Source organism: Battus philenor, unplaced genomic scaffold (assembly GCF_028537555.1).
Source record: "Battus philenor isolate CCGP_79_NKW_IND1 unplaced genomic scaffold, ilBatPhil1.0.hap1 SCAF_30, whole genome shotgun sequence".
Classification (NCBI taxonomy): domain Eukaryota; kingdom Metazoa; phylum Arthropoda; class Insecta; order Lepidoptera; family Papilionidae; genus Battus; species Battus philenor.
In genome coordinates, this window is record NW_027181694.1 from 4,713,732 (window position 1) to 4,727,560 (window position 13,829).

The 13,829-nt window shown below is 38.0% G+C and overlaps 1 protein-coding gene across 1 annotated transcript in view; it reads right to left on the bottom strand.

Annotated features, from left to right (window-relative positions):
• Window positions 1-4,970: 4,970 nt before the first annotated feature.
• Window positions 4,971-13,829, bottom strand: part of LOC137927289 (serine-rich adhesin for platelets) — a 64,762-nt gene continuing 55,903 nt past the window's right edge. Inside the window, exons 12-14 of the mRNA XM_068771073.1 lie at window positions 13,460-13,576; window positions 11,738-11,842; window positions 4,971-11,119 (exon numbers count right to left, since the gene is read on the bottom strand). Of these exons, the coding sequence (XP_068627174.1) occupies window positions 7,016-11,119; window positions 11,738-11,842; window positions 13,460-13,576 (4,326 nt within the window). The 3' untranslated portion in view covers window positions 4,971-7,015. The remainder of the gene's footprint in view (window positions 11,120-11,737; window positions 11,843-13,459; window positions 13,577-13,829) is intronic.

The following is a 13,829-nucleotide window of genomic DNA, read 5'->3' on the forward strand; positions in this document are numbered from 1 at the left end:
GTTAACAGACGGTAATATTGATATTTATATATATATTTGTGTCAAATAAATTCGCCAACTGAAATGCATAATATAATTTTCATAATCATCATTTAAGCCGATAGATGCCCACGGTTGGACATAGTCCTACCCCAAAAATAGTCACGAGGACTGGTCACATTGGTCAACCGAGTGAGGAGAACTTTCCTACGTCGCGTCTACCGGCCCAGGGGGAGAAACTTTCGGCTCCATCAGCCATCGACTGCACAAGCAATTTGCACCGCTCTTGGATACTTCAGAAGAGCAATTCTTCGAGCGACGCCGATTACAACAGTTCTTTTGCGGATCTCCTCGTATCTGACATTTCTCTCGTTGTGATTCGATCACGCAGTGAAGCCTTCTGAGCATAGCGCTTTCTATCTCCATTGCTTTCTCCGTGACATTGGGTTTTCTTATGAAGCCCATCGTAAGAGACAACATGTCTGAACCGTGCGTCATCATCAGCAACACACTCTGGCCAATCCTTAGTTTGCACGTATTGCGGTATTTTGGACGAGAAGATGTTTCGGAAGTTCCCGTACTCAATCCTCTTATTTAAATTAAAGTTAGATTTTTATTAAAAAAGTATAAAATTAAATTTGTTTGCCTATTGAAGACGCGCCATAATTACACTACCTTATACCTAAACTTTAATAACTGTATTAAAGAAAATAATATTAAGACTAAACATATCATAAAGGGTCAAATGACCCATATTAAATATTGCATTGAAAATGCACGTATCATGTTATTGCTTTTGCAGATCAGATTTCATAATTTTTTTTAATTAATTAAACTACAGTTATTATACTATTTTACTTGGTCTTGTTTATATTGAGTAATACTTGTCGTATATTATTTACCATATTTCATACAAAATCGACCCGCTAGGGTACCGCTATGATACCCAGTAAGTGTTTGATTAGTGTTAAACGACTCCATAAATAATAATAAAACAAATTTTGAACAATCTATTATATGTTAAATTAATTATAGCAACTTATTTTTACTTTGGTTATAGTGGTATATAAAAAAAAGCAAAGAATTTGATTTACGTAGTGTTTGTTTAAAAAATATATATCTTTATTAAAGTAGGCAAATCATTATTTATTTTTTAAACTATGAAGATCTGTGAGTAAGGTATCACCGGCTCCGAATGTTGGTCTGCAGAGAAGTGCTGGCCAGACTGTTGCGCTTTTAAATTTGTAAAAAAAAACCGAAATAATATTGAAAGCAATAAGTAATACAACACTTATCTAAAAAAAAACTTTTCTCTTTCTTTTTTTCCTTCTATATTAATTGTAAAAAAATCCATATTTATTATGCTATGGGAAATAACAGTTTTCTATTTTATTGTACTAGATTATTTGTACATAAATCAACGATCCGAGAATCAAGTTCTACCTGCAATTCGTATCGCCTTTCTAATCCAAAGTTATAAATTAATAATTTATACAAAATATCGCAGGAAAAACCACATTTACTGCTTTAAACGTTTTTGTAGATTAGATGCGTGTTTTGTTAAGAATTATAATTGTGGATGGATGAGTGTAAGTTTTATGATAAAGTGAAAATAAAGAAGGCAAAGTGAGTGGTTGTCGCTTGAATTTCCAAAGCTTGGAACAGACAACGATCTTCCAATTCTTAAAACGGGCATCGACACAGTCTCCCGTTCAATACACAAACTCGTTGAGTGTGGGTGCCCCCACCAAAAGCATACACCCCCTGCACATCCAAACGCTGTTCTGAAATCGAAATATGCGTTTGAGTCCAAGATGTGTCTTCGGACGACGCAATGATGTCATGTATTACCGGAGTCGACGCTCCCCAAACATTCTAGATCAGGGCTTCTTAAACTATGGGTCGCGACCTCAAATGGAGTGGCGTAGCAAGATTCTGTGATCGAGAGATTTTAATGTCAAATATTCATATATACCATTTTATAACATCACTAGAGTTGGCGGAATACAGTGGACTTGCAGCGTCTAGACACGCGCATTTGTTGAAGGTTTTTAACTAATATAAATACAATTTTGTAATTTTTTGTGCAATTTTTATGTTAGATTTTTGTATGTTTCAAAACGAATTCTAGAACTATATATTTTCATATGTATACGTATATTGTTACCTAATAAATAAATCATCAAAAAATATTAATTTATTTTTCTTTTATATTTGTATGGGGTCGTCAAGAAAATCGCAATCATAAATGGGGTCGTGAATGACAAAAGTTTAAGAAGTCCTGTTCTAGATAGAAGCGCTGCAAGAGTTTCTTCAGCCACTTCTCCCTAACGCTTTCTGAAGTGGTAGCAACGATAGTCAGGTAATAGGAAGCGGCCTAGTCGAGGTTCGTCCCTCTGGGGCTGACTTTAGTCGAAATACTAAAGGAAGCAGCCAAGCCAAGGTCCCCTCGTAGAAGTCTTGAGTCTAATAACTCAATAGAGCATCTGCCAAAGTGATTTAAGAACTAGAACGCCACCCAATCCGGTGTAATTATAGTACGTAGCAACCCGAGGCTTCGCTATCTTAAAAATTTTAGACTAAACGCCTCAGAAAGGCCAAAATAAAATGGAATCTCTCACGATATTGTTAGTTAGTCCAATATAAGAATATTCTTCGGAACTGTATTGCGTTGGAAGTGCATTGTAATCTCCAAAAACATATTATTGACGACAAAGCTGACATCAGATTATTCCTAGGGCAGTAGCGCCAGTGTGACATCTGCAGGGATAGATAGTAAACAATAATTTTAATATTTAATAGTTATAATTTTGAAAGCACTTTTTCTTACCAATATATTATTATTTGAATTTCCAGCCAGCTAGCTGTATATTCACACAAAAGCATTTACACCTATAACTACATATAAGTTCCATTATGTAAATAGAAATTTAAATTTGGAACAAAGCTAATTTTACTCTAGCGTGAACAATTTTTTTTAAATATCGCCAGCATTCTATGAATAAAAACTTTTTTCGAAATGTTTTCTGAATCGCCTTGTATACATTCCTTCCATAACCATGTAATACACTGTTCGTATCTGCCTAATATTCCTACACCCAACGATTGTAGTTTTGATAAGAATAACTGGTGTAACATACGTCAACAAACACTCGAAGAAAAACCTTTACTCTTGCAAAACCAACCCATAGGTATAATTTTTCTGTTCATTTCAGTTGTAAGATGTCCACAGCTGGACATAGGTTATGTGTTCACCTCTAGCTTTATTAACAATTAAAACCATTTATATATTACCCCCAAAAGGTTTACAATAGAACCTATTGGAAACATTCTGCATCCATGACCTTAAGGTAGTCTGTTTGATTTTATATTTCTCCGAAAACCACTTGTGATGGTTTTATTTTTTAATTTCAAGATGAATTGAAATCTATACTAAAAATACTTTGTTCTCTGAGATGGTTGTCTTCAGTACTTCTGTAGAGAACGTGCTAGACGTTGCGAGTGAAAGCTCTCTCCTTCGCTGGACCTGCATACTCCGAGATGAACGGGACTTCATATAATAATGTTTATAATTCTTCATCAGAAGTAATATATTCCAACATCTTTCAATCGTAGCACATCCCCTGTTGAAAGGCCTCCCCCATTAACCCTTAATAGCCTAGAGTTTCAATTTTAATACCAATTTTTTAAACCGAATGTTTACATTACTATTAGTTTTTTTATAGGTTTTCTGTACGAATTTTACTGTTGTATAATATTCTTTCCAACGAAATTTAAAAAAAAAACTATTTTTCCCTTTATCTAGACCCTCAAGCAAACACAGTGATATTAAAAAAAATCACTTTCGTAAATCAGACTATTAAGGGTTAATTCCCTTTTAGACAGATTTGAGAGGGCTAACTTCCAACGGTCTTAACAAAGTAGTCTGTACCCTCCTTATGGGTGGATGTTCTACGTGGTCTTTACTCCCAAAACTATAAGACCCAAGCGTACATCTAATCTGTGCGCTATGCCATGAACTGTAACGGTAGTCTTCAGCTAAATGTAACTAACACATTTTACCAAAAATAAAATAAAAAATAAAACTGCCAATTAAGTACTCTTTTATTTGCAACATCCAAAACGCGATTATTTATACAAAAGTGTTTCGCGTCGCTCGCGACCAGCGACGAACACTCGACGTACTTGGCGCGGGGAGCGTCGAGCGTGAACGACGTAGCGACAAATGCTCAACGCACTTGGCGCTGCGAGCGACAAACGCTCTACGCACTTGGCGCTGCGAGCGGCAAACGCTCGACGCACTTGGCGCTGCGAGCGGCAAACGCTCGACGCTCTTGACGCACCAAGCGACGAGTCCGAACGACATTGCATTTAGTCCCACAGTCGCTTCGTATCGGTTAATCTCGTCCGCGCAACAATCGTCAGATAGGCAAAACAAAATTGTAACTCGTTGACGCATAAAATACTCAAGCGGCGAATAAGCTAACGGCTACAACGCGGCGACTACTTCTACATCGTTACATATTATGACTTACACTGTACTATGCTTTTATGTAATCAATTATTGAATTACCCTCACAGATAATGTATGAAGAGAAATGTATCCATAATTCTAATTCATGACGGAAAATTAGAATATTGATTTAAAAGTGAACACCTTACCTAGACGACTTGATTATATGCCTAATGTGAAGTCGTAAAAGAAAAATTTTGTCGGTTGTTTTAAACCTCAACCTATTTTGAATGCTCGTATATTGTTTCCATCATTTCTTGTAATACCGCCACTACTTTAAAACATATACCATTAAGGGAGAAGGGTCTATAGAATATCAGGTCACACCTTTTGATACTAAACATTTCTTCACCTTGTATGAGCAATGATGATTTTATTAAAAAATATAAATGTGGTCATCCATGTGGTATCAATGGTATTTTGCACCGCAGTTTGGGATCTAAATATATTAATATTTTAGATTTTAACACATCCATCTATCGGTACCTGACAGAGAACTTCAATTCGAAAAAAAAAATGTCAAAGATGTTCTTGGAAAAAAAAATCAATGAACTAAAACTAAATCAGCTCACGTTAGTATATTCATATTTGTAATTCAATATCCGTATTTACGAAATACATCGTCGAATATTTTTTAAGATTAATAGAGATAAAATTTGTGGGTATGTAAACATTTACATAAGAACCAAAATCGTATGCTTTATATATTTAGTTTTAATGTCTTATGGAAATGTATCTTTAGGTTTGTGTTATAAACTGTTCTGTAATTCGTGTAGCAATAAAATAATCTATATCATCAACAGTTTTCAAACTACCCGCCAAAGTATTTTATACATCAACGGAGTGATTTGTGTGTATACATATATATTTATATGTCAATAGACAAAGTACAATTTATCTTCACAATTGAGACAGTTAAAGCATTCATTTATTTACAAAATAATGTAACTTTTACATTCCTTATAAATATTGCTTCATTTATGGTGTTCTATATAATTTAACATCGCACAATTACACTCGATTCACTTTCGCATAAATTTACACCCGCTGAACAAGGTGACCCGGATGCGGCTATAAAACAACACTTGCAAATAAATTTTTAAACTTATCCCTCTAATTCGTATGTTAATAAATCAAATTACGATAATCTTATTCGATCACGCGTGTGAAAGTGTAAATTTATACGAAAGTAAAAAGTGAAAAATAAAAATCAAAACAAAGTAAATTTCTGCTATATAATAAATATTACTAACGATATATTTTAAAATCCCTAATACACTATTACATTTTTGTGTAAACTCAGACGTAACCCGTGAGCACTCGATAATTCATGTGAGTTATTCACAAGAGATATTGTATTGTGAAACATTACATTGCACAAATAAATTAACATTTTCATTATTTAACCTATTTTAAGAGTTTGATTTACACGAAACAAATCACAAGAATTCATTAATTGAATTATAACACGAAACAGGCAGCGGAATGGAGATATTATATTTATTGGCGAAGTACCAAGAAAGAGGGCGGGCACAACATTCCTACAAATATACTCTATATGTTTTCATAAAGTTTTATCTAATGAAAATGGGAGAAAGTCTCGATATCATGGTCGAATAAAGATTCACAATATTATGATTTCCACAAAAATTCGGAATTAAATACAGTGAGCAAGGTAGTTTCCGTATAAGGTCACTATCTGGAAACATTACATTGTCCCATTTACCCACTCTAAAGTACACGCCTGTCAAGATAAAAAAATATTAATATTACGTTACACGGTTACCGGTAACAATTATTTTTTTTTAAAATAAAGTACCGTTCAATACTTAGTAATTCAAGTCTTTAGTTTACAATTTTGTCCACGTCGTTTTACTAAATGTCATCATGACGTGCCAATTCGCGCCCATTCCCGCCATGAAATACCAATCTTCAACTGTCAAAAGCTTTTTTTTTTTCGGAAAACGCACAACGACCGCTAAATTCGTTACATAATACAATCCGATTTAGAATAAGCTACTCGTTTATAATTACAATAGACTTTTAAAGAAGAAAAAACTCCAATACATTAATTTTATATACCGATTATATTACAAACATTTATCTCTGGCTGTTTTTTTTTAAATATAATACAAGTGTTATTGCGACAAGTCACGACACAGTCGCCGAAATATGTTAGTCGCGAAAGCCTTAGTGAAAATTTCTTAAGAATTAATTATAAAAATTCTGCATCAGCAATTCACTGTACATAAACAATGTTTATACTATAACAAGAGTTGCCAAATGTAATATTTCAAATGTTCCTCCCCAGGCCATAGCATAGATAATACTACAAAAAAAATTTCAATTGGCCTGGCAAAGTTCGGAGATTGAAAATTTATATAAAAAGCTTTGTCGAAATGAATACCCGTTTTCAACAGTCACCTATAGCAATGTGACTCCGACTGATCCAAAGTTGGTCTGAGTCCCATTTGAGAGCGACCTGGTCGCTATATCATAACCTGCTGCAGGACAGCAGGAGTCTTATCTATTGGATTGGCCCGCGCGTTTCTCACATTCATACATACACTTACAATCTTCGTTAATAGAGTCCAACGACATCAGACTCTCTTGCGATGTTCTCAGGCAAGATCTGCATCTGGAGTCCATCGAGGTGCCGCTTTGAGAGTTTGCATCTTCGGAAACAGATTCTAGAGACTTTAAACTCTCGACTGACGTCAATTTATAAGATCTGAATTCCGCTGTTTCCTCTTCGGACATGTTTAATGCTAACAAAGAGTCTCTAGCCATTCTGCCGAGGCATGAGCTCTTCTTCTTTTTCTTGACGACACCAGTATCCATCTTAGTAAGCGGACAAGGTTTGTTGAGGCTCTCTGGCAAGGATTTCGGACTTGAGCCACTTCTAGTGCGAAACTTCACACGTCGTTCCGGTATGTCCCTCGGTGTCGTTGTCTCAGGTACTTTGAAAGCTATGGTCTTAGTCTTCGGGCTATCTTTATCCATCTCTGCCAGTCTCCGTGACAAATCTTCTAAGGAGTTTGACTTTTTAAGCTTTGCCCTCTCGGGTATCACTGGAGAGCTCTTGAGGCCTTTTATTTCTTTTACCATGAATACTTCTGGAACTTCGACCGCCTCGTCGATCACCAGCTCGGGGGACAGGTCGACTAAATGTTCTCTGTTTTCAGCCTCACTCAGTTCCTGAGCCAAAGAGCCTTGTTGAGACTTGGCGCCGGTCGACGAATGTTCGGTGTCAGGCTCGAAATCTTGGTTTTCATAAATGAGGTAGGAGAGGGCGTCCTTCCCAACGTCAACGTTCTCCAGGTCTGGCGCGGTCAAGATTTTTCTACTCTCAAACTTTTCGGCGATGGTCTCCAGTGACGTCACTCCACTGTCTGCCGACAGGTTGCTCTCGTCAATCGCCCTGTCGTCATCAATGTAAGCCAACTGCACGCAATTGTCGGCCGCCTCGTCACATATCTCTTCGACAGTGGCTATGGGCGCCATTTCAGTCTTTATTTCTTGGACTTTAAGCTCGGCTTTCTCCATCAATGACGTGACTTCCCACAAAGTGCTGACAGGCTTCTTCTGCTTGTCATAAAGTTCGAGAGCGAGTGCTCTCGTGTTGGTCATACTGGATGTCAAGGTGTTCTCGGGGCTTATGTTCTCTTTGATTCCTCTGATAACTTTGCTGGGGAGTTTGTCCACAGGTGGGCCTGTGTCTGGACTTGGCTGCTTTTCCAGTGAGTTTTCGGAGCCGGAGGCTTTGAGGACTGCTGCAAAGGAGCGTGGTCTTGGCACTTCCGTCTGCTTCGTATCTTCGAGCTTGACTTGCAGTGCTCTAGGTTCGTCAGGAGCATTGAGGGCGCTGGGGGTATCGTATACGTTCCTGTTGAGGTCGTTGGGCTGAATGAGATCTGTGTTATCACTCGCTCTCGGCTTATTGCCGTTAGAGCCTGCACTATTTACACTCTTTACGCTTACATCTAAACTTCTTTGTACTAAATGGTCATCGGTGGTTATTTCGGTAACTCTATCAACTATGGTCACCTCAGCGGCGGCATGAGCGGGGAAAGACTGGAATTCGCTTAGGGTGTTGTCTGTGTCGGTGGAGGGAGTCTTGCTGTCGAGTTTTTTAGAGAATGATTCGTCTACGAAGGACACTTGTACTCGTTCCGACAGCGTAGAGTCGGTTGCTTCGGACAGACTGTCGTCGTCTTTTTCGGTCTTCTCTGTCGCACTGCCCCAGGACCAGAAAGAGCTCGTCAGTGTCGAATCTTTCCTAGGCGGTGTACTGGACGCAGATTTCTTCTCGTCGTCGCTGTGCGATGAACTGCTCCTCGAGAACAAGCTGCTAGGGTGTTGGAATAAACTAAGCAGCTTCTCTAAATGAGAAGGTAATTTCATCTCGATCTTTTCGGGTTCCGGTCGTGGGATGTGAAAGCTGGATGATGGAGCCACCCAGGAGATCTTTCTCATGCGATCTAGTCCTTTGCTCTTTAGCGCCGGCACGTCAAGTAAACTTGAAGTGCGTTTGGGTGACGTTAAAGTTTCTTGTACTTGGAATATGTCCGGTTTCCTTACGGTTTCCCTCAAACTGGAGTTATGAGTTAGTGTTCCCTCATTGGAAGAAGCATCCTCTTTGTTCTCTGAAGGATTCTGTAAGGAGTATTCAATTCCCGAATCAGCTGACGTTACCATTACTCTCTCTTGTCTTGCTGATTCCAGAGAACTCATGCTCGCTTCCAAACTGGAGAGGGAACCATGAATTTTTTTCCCTCCAAATATAATTGGAGAAACACTTTCATTTGAACTGACGGACATGTTTAAGAATCCACTATTGACCGGCGTTGTGTCACTAGTGGATTCTATGCTGCTTTCGGTGGAGAGCGTACCTACATCTCTTCTCCTATCCAATTCCGTATCAGACTCTGCTGACTCATGTATGATGATCGGTCGGGAGATTTGTTGGTTCTGATTGTCCATTGCGTTCAAGCTCTCCATTGAGCTTCCAGATATCTCTAGAGAAGAGCTGCTATCACAGAAAGCACTTCCAATGAGCTTCTTGTTCATCAATCTAGAAACTTCAAGATCTGGGCTGTCAAGACTTGACTCACTCTTGTTCTTCTTTAAAACTACATCCCGCACTTTTACAGGTACATTGTTGAATGAATCTAAATTACTATCTAACTCTAACCCCTCTGTTTGGGTGCAATCGCTTTTGACTTTGACATCTCTTGTTTTGGTCAAATCCTGCATTCCCTGTATTATGTTGCCCAGGTCCTTTGCAACCTCCTCTATGTGTTTGATCGGTTCATCAGCTCTTTCCCCGCTTGTGGATTCTTCATCCACTTTAACTTCAATATTATTCACATTTTGGTCTCTATGTACTTTGGCTGAATTTTCTATATTTACACTACTCTGTACAGTTTCACACTTGATGGTGAAATCCACTTCCACATCTACTATCTCCGTCTTACACATTTCTACACTAGTTTTAACTAATTCGGTCTCTGTATTCGCCATCCTATCCCCTCGCAGACTGACGACTTGCTCATGAGATATGTTCTCAGACTTAACTTGCGAAACCGTTTCACTAATATCACTAGAGTTTATAATATCACTTATGTTACTGCAGCGGTCACCATCTGTAACAGTTGCCTTTGTGGCGTCATCCGCCACTATCGATTGTACTTTTTCGCTATTATCACTAGTAATTAATTTATCAGTCAAAATGTCTTCTACCACAATTGAATCACTTCTTTTAGCTTCATCTTTTGTATCACTTACTTCACCTATAATAACATTAATATCTTTCAAAGTGGAATCTCTGCACGTCTCTGTAACATTGCCAGCATTATGCTTTTCGTCAATCACTGGATTTTCTTTAAAACCTAAAGATATTACTGTAGTTTCCCTAAGGTCGGATATGACGTCTCCTTTAGGTAATTTAGAAGCAGAAGCATTAATAACAGTTTCAACGTGTATTGGCTCTTGAGATATTTTATTTTCTTCCTTTAATTTACATGTAACTTGTTCTACATCTGTTACTTTTACCTCTGGTCTAGGTAGTACAGGTTTTTCTTGAATAACTGATATTGCTTCTGGCACACTCTTTACATTGCCCGCAGTTATTATATTAGCAGATTCCTGGTCATATGGTATCAATCTAGTTTCGAACCTTGCTATTTTTCTAACAGAGTCCACATTTTTAGCTATTTGAGCATTGTTTGCAGTTACTTCGATGGGTTTATTTTTAACTTCATCTAAACTCGGTTTAATCCATACAGGTTCTGTTGACTTGAGTAATATATCTCGATTCTCTTTAACAACTGGGTCTATGTAGATCTTGGCTGGAGTTATCTGTGTCGCCTTTAGGTTGATTTCTGGTTGTTTATTGTAGATAGTGGGCTCTGAGACTGTTTTGGTGAGGCCGTGTGTTTCTGGTTTGGTGGGCTCAGGGCTGGGCGTGGCCGTGGGCGGCTCGGGACTAGGCGAGGCGGTGGAGGCAGGGGAGGGCGAGAGTGCCGGCGAGTACATGGAGTCGTAGTTCCTGGTCACCGAGAATCGCGACGCGTTTCTACGAGGCTGTGTCGCCGGATGTACTTGAATTTGAGGTGGCTCTGCTACCTGGAAACGTCATTAAATTTCATAAATCAAAATTATATGTCAGGTTAAGCTATGCGTAAAACACATGAACAGCTCCATCAATTCATCTAAATTTTTTTTACATTTTCGCTAAGACTCATTGAAGGTTTCCTGAAGTACCCTTCAGTACTGTGTAAAACACATCCCGGGGGAAAGATACTCTCTCTGCGACATCCTGATTGTGCTGCAGCAACACGAGACTTGTTGCTGGCCTCCTCAAGTACGCACGCTAGACAGCCTCATACCTGGCTGCACTTGATTGCCACTCCGACTCGGCCTCGCGAACATAACCTTCATTTAACGCAATCTACGTTTCCTTTATACTGTTGTCCTGAAGTTTTATTTATTTAATTTCCAATTTCAGAGTTCACATTATTTTTACCAACATTAACACTTTAAGGTTGTCGGAAGACGCTACATAGACAGTGCAACCGGTCTTATAGGAAACCTATGGAGGCTTATGTCCAGCAGTGGACTTACAACATCTGAAATGATGATGATGATGATCATTTATGATGGTTAAATTTTCTTTATATCTCTTATAGTGGGTGAACACATTTTCAATAGTTAATATTTTGATCATAAATATGACTTTTCTACCTGGACAACTTTAAACCTCGATGGCGTTGGGCAGTATGTGGGTCTTGTAGGCGTGGACGGACTGGAGCTGTCCGACGAGTCCCTGTCCGGTGTCACCCTTGTCACCTGCAAGTGGGAATATATGTACATCTATATCAGAGTTCCCCAAACTTTTTTGTGTCGTAGACCCCTTGCCATGTTTTTCCGTGTTGGGTAGACCCCTACTTACCTGATATTGATTTCCTGTAAATTTCTAACTATAGTGAATTTTAGTGTTAAAAACTTAAAGTTAAAACGCATGTTAATTTATACATTTATTAATTGAATTTAAATTAAAACTACTCAAAATAAAATTTTGTATCTGTTATGTAAAATATACGCAACATTAAATAAACAAAAAATACACTATAATACAGGCGTCCCTCGTATAACACGCTTAAATCGTACCGTGCTATATCGAAACCGTGTTATTCGAAACAAGGTATACCGTGTAGTATCGAGACCTTGTCTTGTGTTATATCGAAACCGTGTTATACGAAACCTTGAAATAATATAAATAAAGGCAATGTGTACCGTGTTATATCGAAACCAAATCTTAAGGTGTAAAATTTTATGATAGCTGAAATTTCGTTCCAAATACTACATAAATGAAAAAGGAAGTTACCTTCAAGTTTTTATTAAGAAAAATAAACGAAATTCAATTTTATGATGAAATACAATAATTAAAATGTTAAAAACAAAGCAAGCTAAAACTTTATCAACTTCATTTACAAAGGACAAAACGCATATGTACTTTCACTTCTCAAAACGAAATGAGATATTTTTTGTAGCAATAAATTTGGGGTATTCCCCTTATTGAACGGAAAAAAAAATTCAAATTTCCAATGCATATTTTTCAAAATCGTGTTATGTATTTCAAAACCGTGTTTTATCGTGTAATATCAAAACCGTGTTATATTAATCTCAATTCTTGTACCGTGTAATATCGAAACCGTGTTTTACAAGTACCGTGTTATACGAGGGACGCCTGTACTATCAGTGTATTTGTTGAGATCCACTATCGTGGACCCCCATTTTCATCTCATGGACCCCCAAATTTTTTTTTTTGACGTAGACCCCTTGCAGGTTGTCATAGACCCCTAGGGGTCGATATAGACCACTTTGGGAATCACTGATCTATATAAATAAAAAAATAATAAATAAAACTCTGCAACATATCGCGCACTTCTGACAATCATGACACGTTGCTTAGTTTGTGGTGTCATCTGTGCCTGTATCCTATTTGTATTGCATCGGCTACTGGGGTGTTCAAGTTCGAACCTGATAAGACCAGCGTATGGCTGCGGCCTTGTGGTTGCTACCCAACTTTTTCGGTGATGAAAAGTTTATCCATCTCAAAACTAGCGAACATAAATTTAAATCAACATATCTTGATACCTCCATCTATTATCTATTAAAAAGACGGCGTAATATTTACATTATGTACTAGCTATATGCCTGCTTTACGTGACCTGCATTGCCTTTGTTGGTGTAATTTTATAAAATCCATTTTAGAACAGATAACTGTTAAAGTTCTGGAGTTTAGACCAGAGACCAACAGGCACAGCATAAGTCGTTTTTCCTGTGGACTTATTGAAAACATTTGTGGGATTATGTCCAGCAGTGGACATTTTCAGACTGAGAGTGATTATGATGATGATCTTTCAGTGTTTACTGTGAGCTGGTACTGATATTGGTACTCACTGAGAAGCGAGAGTGCTGCGCAAGAGGCACAGGACTCCCGGCGGGAGAGGGGGCTGGGGAGGGCGCGGGGGAGCGCAGACGCACGCTTGGCCGCCGTTCCTCCTCCACTCCACCACTCTGCGAATAAGGTTACAATAATACACAATATATACATATACTACGAGTACAATGTTTTTTTCTAATTCTGTAACACTATTTAAGGGGCACACCTAGTGTGAAATTTTCGAAAAATCGATTTTTTTATATTTCATATTTCGATAGGTTATACCTTTAAAAATAACATACTAAAATTTTGAATCGATATCTTAAATAGATTTTGAGTTACAGCCGTTTAAAAGAGTAGCCGCTCGGCAGTTAGGTAGTTGCATTG